At 36.5% G+C, this 21,712-nt stretch overlaps 1 protein-coding gene across 3 annotated transcripts in view; it reads left to right on the top strand.

Annotated features, from left to right (window-relative positions):
* Positions 1-21,712, top strand: part of VAPA (VAMP associated protein A) — a 62,484-nt gene that overhangs the window by 14,087 nt on the left and 26,685 nt on the right. For all 3 annotated transcript variants that reach the window (XM_058277355.1, XM_058277356.1, XM_058277354.1), the window contains exons 2-4: positions 14,750-14,902; positions 17,548-17,651; positions 18,091-18,171. In XM_058277355.1, the coding sequence (XP_058133338.1) occupies positions 14,750-14,902; positions 17,548-17,651; positions 18,091-18,171 (338 nt within the window). The remainder of the gene's footprint in view (positions 1-14,749; positions 14,903-17,547; positions 17,652-18,090; positions 18,172-21,712) is intronic.

The following is a 21,712-nucleotide window of genomic DNA, read 5'->3' as shown; positions in this document are numbered from 1 at the left end:
AAAATCGAAACAAGCCCTTCCATGATGTTCTGCCTCTTTTTTAACAAATCAGTTTTATTGATACATATTAATAAAGCATACAATTCATCCAAAGTGTACAATCAGTGATATTTGGTATAATCACATAATTGTATTTTTATCACTTCAATCATTATTAGAGAATTTTCATTATTTGAATAATAGTAATAAACAGATAAAAAAAACAAGAAAATTCTTCACCTCTCAATCTCTCTTTGCTTCCCTTTCTGTACATAGCTGCTATTTCTGGCTATTCTTACACATTTATTTATTTTTAAGCAGTTTTATCGAGATGTATTCACATATCATACTGTGTATCCAAAGTGTGTAATCAGTGGTTTTTAGTATAATCACAATGTTGTGCATTCATCGCCACAAAAGATTTTAGAACACTGTCACTGCTCTAAAAAGGAAAACCCACACCCCTTAGTCAGTCACCTTTTATTAAGACCTGTTCATCAGAAAATATCCCTATTTCTTTCTTAAAGAAAAAATCTTCCTATGTCAGGTTAGTTACCTTATTAACATTTTTTAAAAACAATTTTTAAGTAGTTTTTTTAGTTTTGATTGTGGAGACATATAAAATAACATAAAATTTTCCATTTTAACCGCTTTCAAGTATACATTGCAATGGTAATAATTATTCACAATTTTGTGCTACCATCACTATGACCCATTACCCACATTTTTCCATCACCTCAAACAAAAACTGCACCTCTTAAGCAGTAACTCCCCACTCCCAACTGGTATTCTAGATTCTGTGACTGTGAATTTGGTATTTCATGTAAGTGGAATCATAACAATATTTGTCCCTTTGTGCCTGCTTTATTTCATTCAACATGTTGTAGTATGTATCAGAACTTCATTTTTTCTGCTGAAAACTATTCCATTGTAGGCGTATGCCATGTTTTGTTATCCATTCATATGTTGATAGAAACTTAGGTTGCTTCCACCTTTTTCCTATTGTGAATAAATGCTGCTATCAACATTGGTGCACAAATATCTGTTCAAGTCCCTGCTTTGACTTCTTTTGGGTACATACCTAGAAATGGAATTGCTGGGTCATAATGATAATTCTGTATATAACTTTCTGAAGAACTGTCAAAACCATTTCCCACAGTGACTGCACCATTTTACATTCTTACCAACACCATATGAGGGTTCGTATTTCTCCCCATCTTTGTTAACACTTATTCTTCATTTTTTAATAATAGCCATTCTCTTGTGTATCTTACTGTGGTTTTGATTTCTCATTCTGTGAATTTCTTTTGCTTTCTTGATAATGCCCTTTGATGCACAGAAGTTTTTAACTTTGAAGCCCCATTTTTCTATTTTTTTCTTTTGTTGCTCATGCTTTGGTGTCATATCTAATAATTTTTTGCAAGAATTCAATACAAGATCCTGAAGATATTTCTAAGTGTTTTTATCATCTTAGCTCTTATATTTAGATTGTTTTTTAATCCTTTTTTGAGTTAATATTTGTACATGGTGTGAGGTATGGGTTCACTTTGATTTTTTTTTTTTTTTGGTGTGTTGAACCCAGCACTATTTATTGAAGGGTTGTCTTTCTCCCATTGAGTTTTGTCTTCCCTTGTCAGAAATCAGTTGGACACAGATGTGTGGGTTTATTTTTGAAAGTTCAGTTCTATTCCATTGGTGTATGTTCCTGTCCTACTGCCAGTATCACATTGTTTTGTAATAGATTTTGGAATTGGGAAGTATGGATCTTCCAACTTTGTTCTTTTTTAAGATGATTTTGGCTAGTCCAGGTCCTTTATTCTTCCATGGAAACTTGATGATTGGTTTTTCTGTTTCTGCAGAGAAGGCTGTTGGATTTTTGAATCTGTATTTTGATTTTGAATCTGCATTGAATCTGTAAATTGCTTTGGGTTGTGTTCACATCTTCATAATATTAGTCTTCCAATTCATGAACATGGAATGTCTTTTTTCATCTAGGTCGTCTTTAATTTCTTTCAACAATATTTGGTAGTTTTCCACTCATAAATCTTTCACATCCTTGGTTCAATTTATTCTTACGTATTTTATTCTTTTAGATGCTATTTTAAGTGGAATTGTTTTTCTTGATTTCATTTTCAGAATGTTCCTCCATTTTTGCATTTTGGTCCCTGTTCAGTCCCTCATGATTCAGACCATGCGCCGTTAGATTTTTTTCAAAACTCTTACATCGTCAACCCCTGGCATCTTTCTTTTAATTGATAAATACACTAAAGCAGGGATTCTTTATCTTATTTTGTTCTACAGACCCTTTTGCCATTCAGGTTAAAATATACGGACCCCTTCTTAGAATGTAGCAGCAGATTTATGACATTCAGCATTGGAGGTCAGAGAAAATATAGATAATAAGTTGATTTTTTTCAATTCTAGCTCACAGACCCCCTGAAATCTGGTTAAGAGCCCCTGCACTAAAATCTTTCGTTTTAAAAACAAGCAAGTAAAATACTCATTTGGCTCTCCTAGCGTATGTCCTGCCCTGTCCTTCACTTTCTTTGCATTCCAGTGTCTTTGAAAAGGAGCCTGTGTTCACTGTCTGTACATTTTTCACTTCATGTATTTCCTCAGTTGACAGTAGTCCTATTTCTGTCTTCATTACCTATTAAGTATCTACTTTTGCTAAGATTTCCAGTGACCTGATTGTCAATTGCATTGATCATTTCCAACATTTACTTGACTTCTCTTTTGCAGTTGTCATGATTGGTAGTTCTTTTTAAAAAAACTCAGTTTTCTTGACTTCTGTCACACTATTATCTTCTAATTTTGTTCTTGCTTCCCCTTGTCTCATTTGTGGCCTTTTTCTTAATGCTAATGTCTCTGAGATTCTGATTTGGCTTCTTTGTTGTCCCTGTGAACGTTCCTATTCAGTTTTGAGGGCTTCTCTTTCTCTTCCTTGCTATCTCTTTGCATACATTGGTATGCGCCCAAATCTGTATTTTAATTTAGCCTTCAGAGTCAGTTCTAGAACACATACTAGCTACTTACTGATGATCTGGATTTGAATGTTCCTCAGGTATCTTATACTCAACATATCCCAAACTGGTTTTTCTTCCTCCTCTTCCTGTTTTTTTAATGTAGTTTTCAGTGGCATCAGGATTATTTATTTATGCCAGAAATTCTAAACATTCAGTAATTTAAGTCTGTGTTTCTACCTTCTAGAGATATCTTTTGAATGCATATTCTCTAATGTATCCCCACTTCTAAATTCATTTAGTTTTATTCAGTAAATTATATAACCAATTCATGCATTTATATAATTAAACTTGAGTGTCTGCTGTATGTCTTGTATGGTAAATAAGCATTGGGCCTAGAATTGTGAATAAAGTACTGTCCATGCTTTCATAGGGTAATGCTAATGGGAGAGGCAGATACTAATCAAAGATAATCAGAAGAATGAAGTGTTAGAGGTGCTGAGAATGTGAAAATAGGGGGGGAAACGGACTTTGGCCCAGCGGTTAGGGCGTCCGTCTACCATATGGGAGGTCCGCGGTTCAAACCCCGGGCCTCCTTGACCCGTGTGGAGCTGGCCATGCGCAGTGCTGATGCGCGCAAGGAGTGCCGTGCCACGCAAGGGTGTCCCCCGCGTGGGGGAGCCCCACGCGCAAGGAGTGCGCCCGTGAGGAGAGCCGCCCAGCGTGAAAAGAAAGAGCAGCCTGCCCAGGAATGGCGCCGCCCACACTTCCCGTGCCGCTGACGACAACAGAAGCGGACAAAGAAACAAAAAGCAGACAAAGAAACAAGACGCAACAAATAGACACCAAGAACAGACAACCAGGGGAGGGGGGGAAATTAAATAAATACGTAAATCTTTAAAAAAAAAAAAAAAAAAAAGAAAATAGGGGGCTTTGGTCTGGTCAGGGAAGGTTGTCATAATTGAGCTAAGAAGGAGTAGAAGTCATCTAGATGAAGAAGAAAGGGATGAGCACAAAAGGAACAGCCTGCACCAAGATTCCGTGGCATAAGGGAAATATTAATACAACATTTACAAGGCTGAAAGATTGAAGAGGTCAGTGTGGGCAGGGGTGGAAATTTTAGCCAAGAGATGTGTGGTGCTGTTTAGTAAAGTCAAGGTAGGAGTTTGGGCGGTGCACTTGGCCCAGTGGTTAGGGCGTCCGTCTACAACATGGGAGGTCTGCGGTTCAAACCCCGGGCCTCCTTGACCCGTGTGCAGCTGGCCCATGTGCAGTGCTGATGCGTGCTGATGCCCTGCCATGCAGGGGTGTCCCCATGTAGGGGAGCCCCACGTGCAAGGAGTGCGCCCCATAAGGAGAGCCGCCCAGCGCCAAAGAAAGTGCAGCCTGCCCAAGAATGGCGCCCCCCACACAGGCTGCACAACAAGGTGACTCAGCAAAAAGAAACACAGATTCCCGTGCCGCTGACAACAACAGAAGCAGACAAAGAAGACACAGCAAATAGACACAGAGAACAGACAACCGGGGTGGGGGGGAAGGGGAGATAAATAAATAAATAAATAAATCTTTTTTTAAAAAAAGGTGGGAGTTTGTTTTTATCCTAACCCACTAGGTGTTTTAAGTGAGGGGGTGGTAAAGATAGAGGGAGTGGAGTGATGCCATATTTCCCTTTAAAAAATATAATTCTGGTAGCAACATGAAGTAATGTTAGAGGGGAGAAAACTCAGTTAGGCAGCCGCAGTAGTCCAGGCAAGAGAGGCAGCTTGGATTTAGGTGTGATGGTGTTGGAGATGGTGAAAAATTAGAAGATAAAATCAGTGAGACTGTGGCCTATTAACCATGCACCTTGAGAGAGAAGCTGCTATCGTGGATGTCCCTGGGTTGCGTATTTGGAGGAATGGTGGTGCTGTTCCCTGAGCTAAGAAATAGTGGATGACTGGATGAGGACCAAATGTTTTATTTGGAGAAGTGGGGGTGGGGGGAGGAGGGGGAGTAGTAGGAGGAAGATCATGATCTCATCAGATATGTTAGATATGCTGAGTTCATTAGTTATATTTAGATACTTTCAAGACACTGCTGTTGTATCAAGTAGGCCTTTGGTTATATGGGTGTGCTACTCAAGGAGCAAACTGGACTTGGGATAATTTCTTTATAATTATCTTTTCTCTACTAGCCACCAAACTGGTCTTTTCCTTAGTCAGTTCTCTTCAGCTTATCCTACGCGCTGCTTTTAGAGTTACCCTTTGAAAAATGCAAATTTGATGTTTCTTCTTTGGTTGAAGATCCTGTAATGTTTTCCCAGTACGCACATGTAAAATTCCAGACTCAGTTCCTACAGTTTCTCTTCTGTCTATTGTTTTGGCTACGTGAAGCCATTTTCTCAAACATTCCAAGCTGTTCGAAGACTTCTGCACATTCTTTGCTTCTAATATTGTTTTCCTCTCGTCGGTCAGTTAATCTTTAGAGAATTGTTTCCTCTCATGCAGTCTTCTTTTATTCACCCAGTCCACTTTGGCTATTGCCCCCCTCTCCCCCTTGCTTTTTTTTTTTATGCCCCCACTGAAACTTGTGCCTACCTGTAATAACAGCTCTTATCACATTATATAGTATTTATGTTTATGTGGTTGTCTCTTCTAAACTGTACTGTTAATTATTTGAGGATTTAAAGTCTTTGTATCCATCGTAAGAATATCATAACTGCCCACTGAAAGTTGGTTGAATGAACTTGTAGTTCATTCCGTAGTACCTATTTTTTTTTTTTTTGTTAAGTATTGGAGGTCTTACTCTCAGTTGGATTTTTCATCTGCCTTTGCCCCATCTAGTTGTGTGTTATCAAAATTTTGTAGTTCAGAAAAGGGCCAGTGTAGGGTATTTTTTAAAGAGCTGACTGAACCATGGGTGTAAATTGTTTCTTCAACTTTTTGCATTCACTTGAGTTCTTGAGTGGTGTTTGGCCCTAAAGATTTGTGATTATATGACAGATGTAAGGAAAGAAAATGCAGTTTTCTTGGAAATAATATAGCGAATTGGGAAAACAAGATTGAGTGTAAGTTTTTCAGAGTTTGGTATTTTGTGATTTGTTAGTATTGGTAATTTTATTGTTATATATATATTGTACTGGTTGCCTTTTTAAATTTCTTTTAAGTAAGACCTTCCTTAATTAGGCTGCCTCTAAGTAGGAGCCCTTTTATTTTCTCATAGGCACTTCCTGATCTCTTTCTTGTTGCCTTTGTACCTTACCTTGACTGACCATTCTTTGAAATCTTATCTTTCAGAGGATAAAGAGAGATGATACAGGATGATGGGTCTTGCTTTCCTTCCTCCATAAAAAGTTGGTTTGAAAGAAAATTAAATCTAAGTGTGGCCTTTCTATTGTTTGCAAATGCCTGCTAGGTTTATTATAACTAAAATGTGACAAATTACTTGATAAAAAGTTTTAAGTTTTTTATTATGAAAACTTTCAAAATTCATGAAAACATTATAATGAATCTCTATATACCTAAGTTTAATACCTTCATATACTTAAATTTAATGATTTTTTTTTTACTGTATTTGTTTCTTTTTGTTTGCTTGCTGCAGTATTTTAAAGGAAATCCTGGATCTCATAACATTTCATCCTTAAATATTTGATCTTGTATTTCTAACAAGAAATTTGTTACATTTTCTTTACATAAATCTGATACCATTACTACTTAATAAAGTAAAAAATAATTCCCTTAATATTATCTAATATTTAGTCTGTTGAAATTTACACAACTGTATGCCTGTTGTTCAGTTGGATTGTTTAATCTATGCATTGCATTTGGGTGTCATATGTCTTAAGATGTGGTAGTCTTGAACAGTGCCACCCTGTTTTTTTTTTTAAATCATGCCACTTACAGTTGTCCAGTAGAATGTTCCATATTCTAGATATATCTGATATACTCTTTCCCATAAATTAGGAGGTAGGTCTAAGGGTTTGATTAGATTTAGGTTTCAATGTTTTTGGTAAAAACACTTCATAAATGTGTGACATCAAGTGTAGATAATCACTGGTTGTCCTCTTTTTTAAAAAAAAAAAAATATATATATATTTTTTATTTCTCCCCTCCTCATTCCCTTGTTTGAGCTTGCTGTATGCTGTTTGTCTTCTTTTTAGGAGACATTGGGAACCAAACCCTGGACCTCCTAGGTGGGAGGGAGTCACTCAGTCACTTGTATGCTTCCTGCTTGTTGTATCTTTCATTGTGTTTCCTTTCTCTGTCTCTCTGCTGCATCATCTTATTGTGTCAGCTTGCCGTGCCAGCCCATCACATCAGCTCGCTGTCTTGCTTGTCTTCTTTAGGAGGCACTGTGAACTGAACCTGGGACCTCCCATGTGATAGGTGGGCACCCAACTGCTTGAGCTGCATCTGCTTCCCTTGTCCCACTTTTTTAATGATAAGTTGATTGATGTTGATAGCCTTAATCCCTCCATTGTAAAGTTGCGTAAATATGAGCCTGCAAATAGAAATACATGCAGAGAAAAAAGACTGGACAAAAAATAATGTTTGTAGTCATTAGCTCTGCTTTAGGATTAGGAGGATCTTTTGCTTATATGTTTTAACTTTCCTGTATTCTCTGAAATTTCTATAATGAACATTTTTTCTATAATGAGCATTTTTAAAATAATGGGCATTTTTTACTTTTTTTTAGGGTAGGCAAGGGAGTAAAGAGTTTATTAAGAAATAAGAAAAGGGATAAGTACACAGTCTGAGATATGGATTGTGGGCGGTGCTGCAGAGTGAGATGCACATGGGGCCCCCCAGGCTAGGCATTTTAAGACCTTTCCTCTTCCTCTTTCCTAATGTTAATACTTTTTATAGTAAGAGAAAAATTAATTAAAAGCCATTTAGTTAGTAAGCATGCTACCTGTAAGAGAGTAAAGATTTAATTTCTCCATCTTACTTGTATTTTTATTTTTCATTAACAATTTAAGCTTTTTTACACAAGTGTGAAATCTATTTTGTCATAAGGCAAGGTATTAAAGATAAATGGGGGAAGCAGACTTGGCCCAATGGATAGGGCATCTGCCTACCACATGAGAGGTCCAAGGTTCAAACCCCGGGCCTCCCTGACCTGCGTGGAGCTGGCCCATGTGCAGTGCTGATGTGCACAAGGAGTGCTGTGCCCTGCAGGGGTGTCCCCCGCCCCGTAAGGAGAGCTGCCCAGTGCGAAAGAAAGTGCAGCCTGCCCAGGAATGGCCCCGCACACATGGAGAGCTGATACAGCAAGATGACACAACAAAAAGAGACACAGATTCCCGGTGCTGCTGATAAGGATAGAAGCGGTCACAGAAGAACACACAGTGAATGGACACAGAGAGCAGATAACTCGGGGGGGGGGGGGAATAAAAAATAAATCTTAAAAAAAAAAAAAACGATAAATGGAAAACATGTCTAACTTACTACCATCAACCAACTGTTCACTAATCAGGGTATATAAAGATAAATAGAAAGGGAAACGGATGTGGCTCTTGCAACTGGGCTCCTGCCTACCACATGGGAGGTCACTTTTCAGATCCCAGTGCCTCCTAAAGAAGACATTGAGCTGATGTGATGGGCAGGCATGGTGAGCTGACACAACAAGAGATAGAAGAAGAAAAAACATAATGAGAGATATAGCAAAGCAAGGAGCAGAAGTTCCCGGTGCCTACAAAAGAAGACAATGAGCTGATGCGATGGGCAGGTGCAGCGAGCTGATGCAATAAGATGATGCAACAAGAAATGCAGGGAGAGAAAACATGAGAGAGACATCAAAGCAGGGAGTGGAGGTGGCTCAAGTGATTAGGCACCTCGCTGTCACATCAGAGGTCCTCAGTTTGGGTTCCAGTGTCTCCTGAAGAAACAAGGAAGGTGAACAGACACAGCAAGTGAAAAAATAACCAAGGGGGTGGGGAGAAAGAAATAAAATAAATCTTAAAAAAAAAGATAAATAGAAAAGCATTTTTACCTAAAAGTAAATCTAAATCATAATTATCCTGGAACAGTTCAAAGATTGTAACAACACGTAAATTTGTTTAGTTTCATTGAATTCATATAGTTGGCATCAGTTGATGGTCCCTGTGAGAAGTATGGTAAATATACTATACTTAAAAAATTTAAGACACTAGTTTAGATAATTTTTATGAAGTGAAATGTGTCACAGAATCAAAAAGTTGAAAACATTTTAAAAAACTAAGAAATCCAATCTTGTATAAGCAAGGAAGTGTTTTGTTTTTTGTTGTTGTTTTTGGGAGGTACTGGGGATCCCAGTGAGTTGGGTTTCTTCATTTGTGTTGTTTTTAGGAGGTACCAGGGATCAAGCCCAGGACCTCATACCTGGGAGGGAGGCACTCAGCCACTTCAGCTACATCTGGTCCCGAAGTTTTTTATCTTCGGTTTACGTGCTCCGTTCACAGATTATTTTCTCTGAGAATGGCCACTGCCTGCAGACTGTATTAAAAGGTAGGTAAGTCTCAGCAGCCATAGTAGTTATAGACTCTGTCTTCCTTAACAGTACTTACTGGTCCCGTGATGGACAGCCAGTAAATGTGCTGATGACTGACCAGGATTCTGATGTCTCATCTTTAGACACAGCGGTTGTTAGGTGTTAGACCTTTAAGGTCATGTAGACTTGGAGACAATGGCTGATTTGGGCCATATGCAAGCAGACGTAAGAGAAAAAAGGCAGAGAAAAGCAAGCAAGAGATCTTGTGATCCTGGGGACTTGTTTGTCTTGAATGCAGCCTCTTCCTGTGAGACCAGATAAACGACATTTCCTTTGTCATTGAAATAGCTTATTATATCTTTATAATAATCTTCTAAGTATGATTCTAGTCTTCATAATAAAAAAACTTTGGGACCAGATGTAGCTGAAGTGGCTGAGTGCGTCCTTCCCAGGTATGAGGTCCCGGGCTTGATCCCTGGTACCTCCTAAAAACAACACAAATGAAGAAACCCAACTCATTGGGATCCCCAGTACCTCCTAAAAACAACAGTAAAAACCAAAACACTTCCTTGCTTATACAAGATTGGATTTCTTAGTTTTTTAAAATGCTTTCAACTTTTTGATTGTGTGACACATTTCATTTCATAAAAATCATCCAGACTAGTGTCTTAAATTTTTAAAAAGATAAAGCCATATAGATTCCTTTTTGATGACCATACAGTCAGTGCCACAAATACACTATAATTTGCTTCTCTGCTTTACATTTTGGATGTTCTCTATTACTCTAGTTGTTATGAGCACTTGGTACTTCTTCACAATTCAGATTTAAATGAATGAGAGTTTAGTGATGTATGTGTATGTGTGTGTGTGGTGTGTGTGTGTATGAAGCAGGTACACAACCACTGACCTACACTTGCGCCCCTTTGTTTATTAAAAAAAACTTTTTACAAGATTTATTTCTACCCCCTTCCACGTTCCCCCCTGTTGTCTGCTCTCCGTGCCCTTTTGGTGTGTGTTCTGTGTCTGCTTGTGTTCTCATTAGGCAGCTCCAGGAACTGATCCTGGGACCTTCTGAAGTGGGAGAAAGGTGATTACTCTTGTGCCATCTCAACTCCCCTGCTCTGCTACGTCTTTTTATTCTCCTCTGACCTCTCGTTGCATCATCTTGCTGTGCCAGCTTTCTGCGTTGGCTGGCCCTCCTGTGTGGGGTGGCTTTCCCATGCAGGGCTGCATTCCCGAGAGGGCTGGCACTCTGTGTGGGCCAGCTCGCCATGTGTGCCAGCTTGTCCTTACCAGGAGGCCCTGGGCATTGAACCTGGATCTCCTATATGGTAGACGGGAGCCCAGTTGGTTGAGCCACATCTGTTTCCCTGTTTATTTTTTTATGAAGGTTTTTATGATATCAATAACTTTATTTTTTTATTTTTTTAAAAATTTTTAATAAAAAAAATGTATCCCTCCCTTGTCTGTCTGCTTGCTGTATCTGCTTATTGTGTCCACTTGCTATCTGCTTGTTTTGTCCTCTCGTCTGCTTGTCTTCTTTAGGAGGTATCGGGAACCAAACCTGGGACCTCCCATGTGGGAGGTGGGTGCCCAGCTGCTTTAGCCACATCCGCTGGCATGATGTAAATTTTTTTAAGCCTCTGATTAGAATCAGTGACTACGTTTTAAAAAATTGAGATGTTAATTTAAGATATTAATATGAGAAAACGTTAAAATATCAATTTGCAATATAATTTGATATATTTCTTATGGGTCTAAGTTTTGACACCTTTTTTTTTTTTTTACATATTTTTTGCTTTTATTTTGGTACCTGGGATAATTTGACAGAATAGAGTGCCTGCCATACTTTTAAAGGTAGTGTACCTTCAAATCAATTCTGTTTAGTTTGTTTTCTCAGTGAAAAAATTTTACTTACATTTTTATAAAACTTGTATAGGAAGAATAACCTCTTGGTCTTGCTGTTCTGAGTACTGTTCCCACTGCCCCAAACGTCAGTGAACAACAAAATCCCCAGAAGATGTTTCGATATTTTTATGAATCTTTTCAGCCCCACCCCCACTCCCCAGATCTTTACAAATAAAAGATTTTATGAGCAAATTAAGCAAAAGTCCCTTCTGATTTAAAAATAATGATTAATGTGAAAATTGAAAAAGTATGGAAGATATAAAACAATTACTGAATTCTGCCACCTAGAAATAACTTTTACCATATGATATGTTATTTTTAGTGTTTTCTGTGTTTAACTGTATATTTACAGTCATTATTTTTAAAGATTTTATGATCGTTTTCTCATAATACAAATCTCTTTCTCTAACAATAGCTTTAGACCTATAAATGATGCTAAAATCAGTTATTTCAAGTTCTTCGAAAATGTCCATTCTCTTCTGTTTGCTCTTACCATACTTAGATTCTAAATATTAATATAAACCTTTAGATATGAACCATACACCATCAGTGATCAAAAAATATTTCCACCTATTTCTGCTTTAAAAAAAAATGTTAAGTGAAATAGCTTGCACATTTAACTTTCAATCTTGAACATAAACATTGTTCATTTTTCAAAATTTTCCATATGTGTGTATTTTTTCCTTTGGACGGTTACATAATGGAAAGAAATATAATTTATATAAGAATATAACAAATCAAAATACTCCACTTCCCTATAAAGATTATCTATTGTTTATTCTATCCCCCTTGTTTTCAAGATTGGGTCACCAGAATTGTTTGGGTCAGAGGGAGTAGCCTATGCATCAGAATGCCATAGAAAGCACTCCTGAACTGTTTAAGGTAGCTATATGAAAAATGTCCAGGAGACTGTTGATGGTTTAGGAGTGAATTATTTCCAGTCTTTACCACAGAGGAGATAATTAAACAGTAACTAAAATCAACCATGTCACATAATTTTAAAGATAATTTTGTCTATTAAATTCTAAAATAAGGGGGTTAGACTGGCCTAAAGGGTTAAGTGATTTGGCCTAGGGTCAATCACCTATTAATGGTTTCTAGCTCTAAATGGTAGTGCAGCACACTACATTATGATTAAAAAAAAAAAGTCATACAACATCAGTAACATGCTCTACTTCCCCACAAAAAGCTTCCAAAGGAATGAAGAAAATAACTCTTTTGACTTCTATTTGTTTATTTTATGTCATATATTTTTAGGAGATACCTGGGATTGAACCTGGAACTTCATATGTGCGAAGCAGGTGCTCAACCACTGAGCTATACCCGCTCCTCCTCTTTTGACTTTTGACCTTGGTGCTTTCTCATCTGAATGTGATGGGTGAGCACTTAATTGTATGCCCAGAACGAGGCTCTGTTACATGAAAGTTGTACAAAAGAAATAAAAGGCATGGCTCTACCTATTCTAACTATCACTTTAAGCCCTTAGAGTGGGAAAACTTTTTTTTTTTTTTTTAACATACCATACACTACTGTAAAGTGGATTTTGGAGAGTTTTCATGATACACCTTGAAATTGATTAGATAATGTGGATAAACAGGGACAGTGAAGCAGAGTAATTGAACCTTATTTATTTATTTATTTTTTAAATCATAGAGCCTTGAAGTCTGGCTTTTGTGATACTCTCAGTATCCATATTTTTGTAATTATGTTAATGAAACATCCTTAAGTAGAAATATTTTTATTATTTAATAATTAAAGTTGCTTGGATACTAAGACACACTTTCTTTTTTCAGAAAATGGTTCTCTGTTCTAGAGCAATATTTGTACAACAATACTTACTCTGTATCTGCTGTACCTGATGTTCTATCTGCTGAGGATATAGTAGGGGACAAAAGATTGATTTCATGGAGCTTATGTTCAAGTCTGAGATTTCAGTGTGTTTGAAAAAACACATTTAAATCCTTTTCATGTATTTCTGATTTGGCTGCAGTTTCATGCTTTAATGCTGTAGAAATCTACCGGGAATACTTATGAATTAGGAAATATAGTTAGGTAATTTGCTATAAAATGCATAAAGAACTTATAAAAGTTCTGGCTCTGGAGTCAGGCTGGCCTGGTTTGACTTCTTTCTTCCATTGATTTCTAGTTGTATAACCCTGGACAGCTGTTGAACTTCTCTTAATTTGCGTTGACTCATCTGTAAAAAAGGGTGACAGTAAATAATAAAAGTAACTGCATCATGGGGTATTATGAGGATTAAATGACATAATTCATGCAAAGCTCTTGTTACATGGTGTATGTAAAAACTTTTGTTATTTCTATTTTTATTCTGTTGCTACTTGTACTATAGAAATTCTTATTTATACTATAGAGTATATATTTTATTGCATGATTATTTAAATTTCACATGGGAAATTTAATGATGATATGTTTGTTGATTTTACTGAAACTTGTGGAAACTTAGTGTATCATCACTTGCATGGCTATGTTATATTATTTATGCAGTTGAATTGAGCATCCAGCCTTCCTTATTAGACTTTTCACCTTTTCTACTTCCGTAAAGAAGGAGTAGATTGAAGGAGTAAAAATGTAATGGTTGGAATAAATGATTGATGAAGTCCTGTGGTTATAGCATTTAAAACAAAACATACTTTTCCTCTGACATTTTTGTTGTTGTTGCATGTTGGTAAAAAGAATCTGACCATTCAGCCATACTTCTGATGTATATTCATTCACTCAACAGATGTATTTGAGCAGGTATATGACCTAAGGTCTCTGTTAGCTATTCTAGTTCATTCAAGGGTGAATGGAGTATTTCTTTTCAAGAAGTGTATATGCTAGTTGGGTGAGACAGGACATGTACATAAATAATAAAAGAACGTGAGAAGTGCCATGTTTTGCAATTTTATATTCGGGTATAGAACCACATTTTAAAAACTTTTATCTGGAGCATGTGGCAGTGTATGAATATTTGAGTGAATAAGTGAATGACTCAAATGTGAACCAGGTAAAGCAAGAGCTCTGTTGTCGTTGTGGATAGTGTGTTCAGATGTAGAGATTTTTACAGTTGGCCTAGTAAAATGAACTTGAAGATTTGTACTGGTTTGGAGACCACTGAAAAATCCTGATTTATTTAATAATGTGGTAAGAACATACTGTTGGAATAAAATTAACTCAGTTCATCTGTTGAAGCTTTGAAAAGGTTTTTTTTTTTTTGATGGAAATAATTTTGTAGAAATTTTGTAAAAGATGATAAGGAATGAAGATGAGAATACACATGTTTGTAATTCTACCACCTGGAAAAAAATGCTATTAACCATTTGGTATATTTATGCATAGAGACTTTGTACATACTTTAAGTAAAATAGGGAATATATAAAGCTTTTAATTCTGCTTGTTTTTTAAATTGTGAATGCAGTTAAATTTTTTCTTCTTAATTTTTAAACCTACAGGCCCCTTCACAGATGTAGTCACTACAAATCTCAAATTGCGAAATCCATCAGATAGAAAAGTATGTTTCAAAGTGAAGACTACAGCACCTCGTCGGTACTGTGTGAGGCCCAACAGTGGAATTATTGATCCAGGGTCGACTGTGACTGTTTCAGGTAGAAAATCATGTCCTGATATTTGTTGTCTCTACAGCTCACCACCATTCTGTCCTTTTTATATTTACTTTTGAAATAATTGAATCATTTTTGTGACTGATCATTCAGATCTCTAGTTTTTGTTACATATCACATAGAGCTGTAGAATCATTTTTCCAGACCTTTAGCTTAAAAATATATAGTGCCTCTGTGTTGCCTTTTGCATCCAGTCAGATGAGTCTTTCTGCCTTTCACTGTAAATATGTTCTGCTCTTGGAGACTTGATGTGATTTGCTTACAGTTGAAGAAGGGTGCTTATTCCTACCATGGAGTTTGTGCTGGTGCTGTAGTTCATGCCCTTTGTCATCTGCTCCTTTCTTTTCTCAAAGCCGGATAGTACTTGACTGTGTTATCCAGTGTAGCTGAGAGATGGGAAACAAGTGTGACAGTGTGTTTCAGTCCATGCGTTCAGGCCTCCATATCTTAGAGGAGAACCCCTCCTGCTAGTCTCATGTAGAGACCATTTACTTTTACTTTATAACAGTAGTTCTCACTTCCCACTGTGTATCATACCAAACATGGACCTCATTGAGATCAGAATCTCTGGGTGTATGGCCTGGGCATGTGTATGTTTTAAAAAAAATACTTGCATGGGTGAACCTGGTAAGACTCTTAAAGCATTAAAATAATTCTGTATCAGTTTTCTGGCTTTCTGGTCCACAGCAGATTAAAAATAGCAAATTTTGCAAAGAGCAAGAGCCTATAGCAGGCCCTTCGAGAATATTTAGAAGTGGAACCTGACTACAAGGGCAATAAAGGACAAACCATAGTCAGAGAGCTCTTGGTGACAGTAAATCCTCCCTCAGTGTTGGTATAGTCCCAAACTCAGAGCTGAATGTCTCTAGAAAAATGTTTTTATTGGGTCTTGTGGTCAGGATGCCTGGGAAGAATACTTTTGTATTTGTTTGCTAAGTTGACCTCTTAGTCTGATTCATTAGTTCGTGGGAAATATGGATGGAAAGTAAGAGTTAAAGGAATGAGTATGTGCATGCTTTGCTTAACTGGAAGAAGATAGAATTCTTTCTACGTAGTTAAAAACAGTTTTTGGTGCAAACAGTAGGAATCCATGAAACTATTCAGAATGACTTGTTCTTTGAGGTTTCTGAATTGTGGACGTTTTACAATAACAGTATTTCTTAAGAAAATGTATACTTTCCAAAGCATTTTGGAGCACCTTGCAAAAAAACTCCAACCTTCCCTGGTAACCTTTCTATACTACATATTCATTTCTTTTGTCTGTCCCTTTATCAGTTAGTATTATGGGTGTGCTCTTTAATTTGTACATTTTTTATTGCTTTTTATTGTCTTCCTCATGTTATGTGATTTGCAATCTTAGAGTGTAACCGTCATAAAGTTATACTCATGTATTAAGTTTTCTTTGGGTCTTCAAAGTTTGGGTTAATGGTTGGGTTAATCCTAGAGTGATTACTCAAGGAGGTTGTTCATGGACTTTTATTGTGCTTTATCTGAATTCTGTGGTATTATCCTGTGCATTTTCTGCTGATATATATTCAGCCCCCTTTGAAAAAAATTTTAAAACAGTTAATGGACTTCTCAGGTATACTCTAGAAATACATTTGCTTATTTGCATATTGCCTTTTATGTACTTAACTGCATAAGGTGTTGACACTATCACCTATGTCTACCTTAGAAATAATCTAAATATTAGGAAGGGAATAATTTCCACAATAACATATACATATTTTGTATAATTCATTCATTTTTAAGCTCTTATATTGTATCTATATTACACAAATTTAGCATGACTTAAAACCACATAGAGCCTCTAAAAACATTCTTTATAGGCTACTGAAAGTCATAAATGTGTTGAAAAATATTTCTGTAATTATTGGGGCTCTAATTTAGAACTTTTCCTTCTATACACTTTTTTTAGAGCCAAATTTAAACAAATTGAAAATAAGTGTTAATTTAAAATTCATTTTAGAATAGTCTGTTAAAACAGTAATATAGTCAGCTTTTATTTCTCCTTTAAATTTCCAAATTGTGTAATTTTAAAAGATATTAACACTAAATATCAAAATGAAGCCTGAATTTTTATAACTAGCTTTATTAAATAATTTGCTAGGTTTAATCTGGATCTACAGCCGTTAAAATCGTATTTGCAAAGTTCTGAAAAATTTCCCAAACAAGGTTTTTTTAAGAGAGGAGAGGTGTCATAGATTCGTATTAATTTTTTAATAGGCATTTGTTTATTTTGCAGGTCTTTAAAGACTTAGCAAGTCGGAATGGTGGACAGTGTAAATATTTAGAACCCTTCCTGGTTTTCTTTAAGGTTTTTTTTTTTAATGTACTGGGGGCCTGGGATTGAACTGGGGACCTCGTATGTGGAAGCTGGTGCTCAAGCACTGAGCTGCATGGGCTCCTCTGAGTTGTTTTTTTTCATTTGTTTTGCTTGTTGCTTGTTTTTGTTTTTTTCAGGAGACTCTGGAAACCAAACCCAGAACATCCTATGTAGGAGGCCAGGTGCTCAGCTACTTGAGCCACATTTGCTCTCTCTTGAAGTTTTCATATTAGTGAATGAGGTAATAAAATGATACATAAACAGATGCAAAAGACAGTGTAATGTGTTCTTTCTTCTCATTTAGTAATGCTGCAGCCTTTTGACTATGATCCAAACGAGAAGAGTAAACACAAGTTCATGGTACAGACAATTTTTGCTCCACCAAACACTTCAGATATGGAAGCTGTGGTAAGTGTAGATTTTGAATAGAATTTATTTTGAGGACTGTTGTCTAAAGTGTGGGTTTTGTTAGAAATCTAATTAAAAAGTTTTTTAAAGAAATTAATTTCAAGAATGAAAGGATTTTGAAATACTATTTCTCAGAAGCAGTTTAGGGACACTACTACTAAGCAGAATGCCCTGAAATCTTCTAGAGCTATTAGTTTGATTGAATCAGACAGTAGTAGCTCTTCTTAGGCTTATCTATCAAGTTCTGTGTCGTTACCACATAGTGAGGATAGCTGGGCCATCACTGCAGAATGCAGCAATGAGTCCTGGCTGGGCCATGGGCTCCCCTCACCCTCGCTCCACGAGCTGCTGCTGATCCTTTAACTGTCTCCTGAGGTGATACCTGTTTTCCCTGCTCATACCTTCTATGTCTCATGTTTGGTTTTGTTTGCTTTTTTAGTGGAAAGAGGCAAAACCTGATGAATTAATGGATTCTAAATTGAGATGTGTATTTGAAATGCCCAATGAAAATGATAAGTTGGTAAGTAGGAAACTATAGGAACATAAATAAATTGGAAGCTGTTAACCTCTCAATACTTTGAAATTAATTTTCATTGCTTTTGGCCTTTGGGATTGTGTGATACGGCTGTTCCACTTCCTAAGACTCAGCTTGTCTTAAGTTTTAAAAAATTTGGTATGCTCTTTTAATTTTATAACATTTTGTTCACTCAAGAAGAAGGAAAGTAGGTACAAGCTGCATGATGGAGAAGAATCATTTAATTTTGCCAACTATTTACCACTTAAACCACTTCAAGTTTCTTTTGGAATGAGACGTGTATTCATACATATTAAATAATATACACAAACTTTTTGGCAACTTGGGTATGAAGGAGTTAATTTACATGGAGACACAGTTTGTCCCAGATTTGGCTATTCAAGTATTTTGCTCAATTTTGTTTTTGGTCAAAATCCAGCTGGTTTCATTCTTTAGTAAATTATTTTAGTAACCAATTGATTGGTACAAGGCAAGTAAAATTTGGGACTCTGAGGAATGTGTGTGTAGTTTAAAAATAGTCTTTTCATGTATAGAATGGGTTGTGGTCATTTTTTTTTGTTTCCCTTCTAAAGAAACTGCAAATTTTAATATTCCTTTTTCTGTGCTTTGTAGGAGGGACTTGAGAAGTAAGTTTTTTTGTGACTTAGATATGTGATAATATGGATAAATAGAATTTTGACATGATTGATAACAATCTGACATGACTGTTGCCTTGATCTGGAGGCCATTTGTCATAATGAAAAATAAACTTGAGATTAATACTAAAGTATTGTGTTGCTCTTTTGGGATAGGCTGAAAAAGTTCCTGAATGATGATTAAGTGTTGACTAAATTATTTATTGAAATTGAAATTTTTATGCTTTTTTTTTTTTAAGGGATTTTAAAGTATTTGCCAAAAACAAAACCCCCCATGACTTATACTAGCAGGGAAAATATGAATGCACAAATTCTTACTGTAAAGTGGGGGTTGGATTGCATGTTTATGGTTCCCATTTTGATTTTACTTTTCCTTTTACCTGGGCTGCCAAGAGGCTAATAGGGTTGTATTGCTCTTATTATTGGGACCAAGAAACCATAATAGCAGTTGTCAGGGCTCGACTTGTTAAAAAACCACATTTGGATGTTCTCTCACTGAGAATTCTATGCCATTTTTTACAGCCATATAATAGACCTAGTGAAATCTGACTGCGTTTCATGTTGCCTCTGTTATGCTCTGACTAGCAGACGGTTTGAGATTATAGTCTGGAAAGGCTGGCACCCAGGTATTTGATATTGCTGATTAAGAGGATCTCTCACTGCTTTGGAAACCACACCAGCAGTTGACAGTGGAAATGCCATGACTGTGACCCTTGCGCTTAGGGGTTTTGCACCCTTATGGAGGAGAGTGGCCGGTATACCTCCTGTAGGTACGGCCCGTTATAACCTAAGAAAGCACTTTTGCTTTAGCATTTGAACAAATGGTGAATCGAGTTCCCAGGATTCCACACCATAAAGCAGGGCACTTTTGCCGAGCAGCAGTTATTAGTAACTGTAAGGCTGCTCAGTAACTTCAGAGTCCACGGGAGAATGTCTTATTCTATGCCTGGATTAGCTAGCTGCAGAATTTATTTCCATTATTTAAACTATTTGGACTTGAGGTATAGCTGTTAATATTATTGACCAGTTAAGTTGTAGGGAATATCTGCTAAGATAATTTATTTAACACTTTTTTTTGAAAAATTATAAGCACCTAAAAAAGTAGATAGAATACAGTGGGTTACTATGAACCTGTCCCCAGGTTTAATAGCCATCTGGTTAATCTTACTTCATCTAAATCCGCCACTTCCCAACTGTTTTTTGTTGGTTTGTTTGCTTGTTTGTTTTTTGAAGGCACATCCATCTTTTATGGACAAATTCCATAATCCCATTATGAAATTCCATATAATTCTGCCAATAACTATTCATTATATATCTCCCAACAGTAAGGACTTCAGGGGAAAAAAGAGCTTGACCACGTATTACCATTATTACACCTTTAAACTTTGATAAAAAATTCATTAATATCAAACTGTCCAGGCAGCAGCAGATTTCTCATTGTTTTACAAATACTGTTTAGACATTTTTTTTGCTGTTTGTTTGAATCAAGATCAAAATAAAGCCCACATACTGTTCTTGGTTGCTATTTTTCTTAAGTCTCCTGATTCCTCCTTCCAATTTTTTTTTCCTCTTACAAATTATTTATTAAAGGAACTGGGTTTGTCCTTTAGACTTTCCTATGGTCTAGATTTTGCTGATTGTACCTTTGTAGTGTCATTTAACTTTTCCTCTGTCCTGTGTATTTCCTATAAATGGAGTTGGGTCTAGAGGCTTGATTAAATTTAGATGTTTTTGCTGGGGGTGGGGAGTAGAACAAGACTGCCTGGTAGGTGGTGAAGAGGCAGATAATGGCTGCTTGTGTTGTTTTGTGAAGTTAGGGCTTGATGTGCAAGGTGTAGTTGAATGGTTCTCAGCCAGGGGTGATTTTGGACATTGGACAATGTATGGAGACAATTTTTAATTTGTTTTAATTTGTTAAACTGTGGGGGATGGAGGGAGTAGGCATGGGTTGTAGTGCTACCCACAGATAATGGGTTGTTATACTACTAAACATCCTAAAATCCCACAAAGAATTATCCATTTCAAAATGTCAATAATGCCCTCATCTATTATTTGGTCTTTCCATGGTATTGTTTATAAAGGCAGAATAAATGCCTGAGTCTTTCCCTTTAGATAAAGGTTTTATAAATATACATTGATTTACAGTCATCCCTCTGGATATACAGCCAACTTCCTTCCCTCCCTTCCTCCCTCCCTCCCTATAGATTTAAACATATTTGTGTTTCAATTCCTCACAGTTATTTTCCTTATTGGGCTCAAATTGGCCAGTTGGAGCCTTTTCCGTAGTCTTTGGTATCTTTCATGGTGTCTAATATGGCAAGATTTTTCCAGGCCCAGACCTGGAATCAGCCTTTTCTTCAAGAAACTGTGGGAGATGTTGTTTCAAGACCACAGTCTTGTCACTGGGGTAAAATGATTTTCACTTTTATCAGAATTCTGTTCAAACCATTCTTTTGGCCAAGAGGAGTGCAGACCTGATTGTCATTGAAGGTACTTTAGATGGTAGCATGTTACTGGTAAAATCTTGTCACACATCAGACGATGCTTATCCTTTTATTTCTCATGGTGGTGATTGTTTATTATGATTGGGATATGTCCTTGAAGATGCTGGATACTTCAAATAGTGTAAAATCCATCCCTGATCAGGGGCAAGCTGAAGTGTTGCTGTATTACAGCAATACAGAAATTTTGGTTTATGATTCATATAGCTTATTAACTTTGCTATTAGAATTCTTGGATATTTCTAAGTGTTTGGAATTCACATCTCAAGTTTTACATGTAAAATGAGACTTTAATATTATTTCATTATGCCACTTTTCCAAATTTATAATAATTAAAAGGTACAAAAATTGTGTCTGCACTGTACATCGCTTAGAGGTAACTTATTGATT

Source organism: Dasypus novemcinctus, chromosome 16 (assembly GCF_030445035.2).
Source record: "Dasypus novemcinctus isolate mDasNov1 chromosome 16, mDasNov1.1.hap2, whole genome shotgun sequence".
Taxonomy (NCBI): domain Eukaryota; kingdom Metazoa; phylum Chordata; class Mammalia; order Cingulata; family Dasypodidae; genus Dasypus; species Dasypus novemcinctus.
This window is presented reverse-complemented; position numbering and strand designations above follow the sequence as displayed.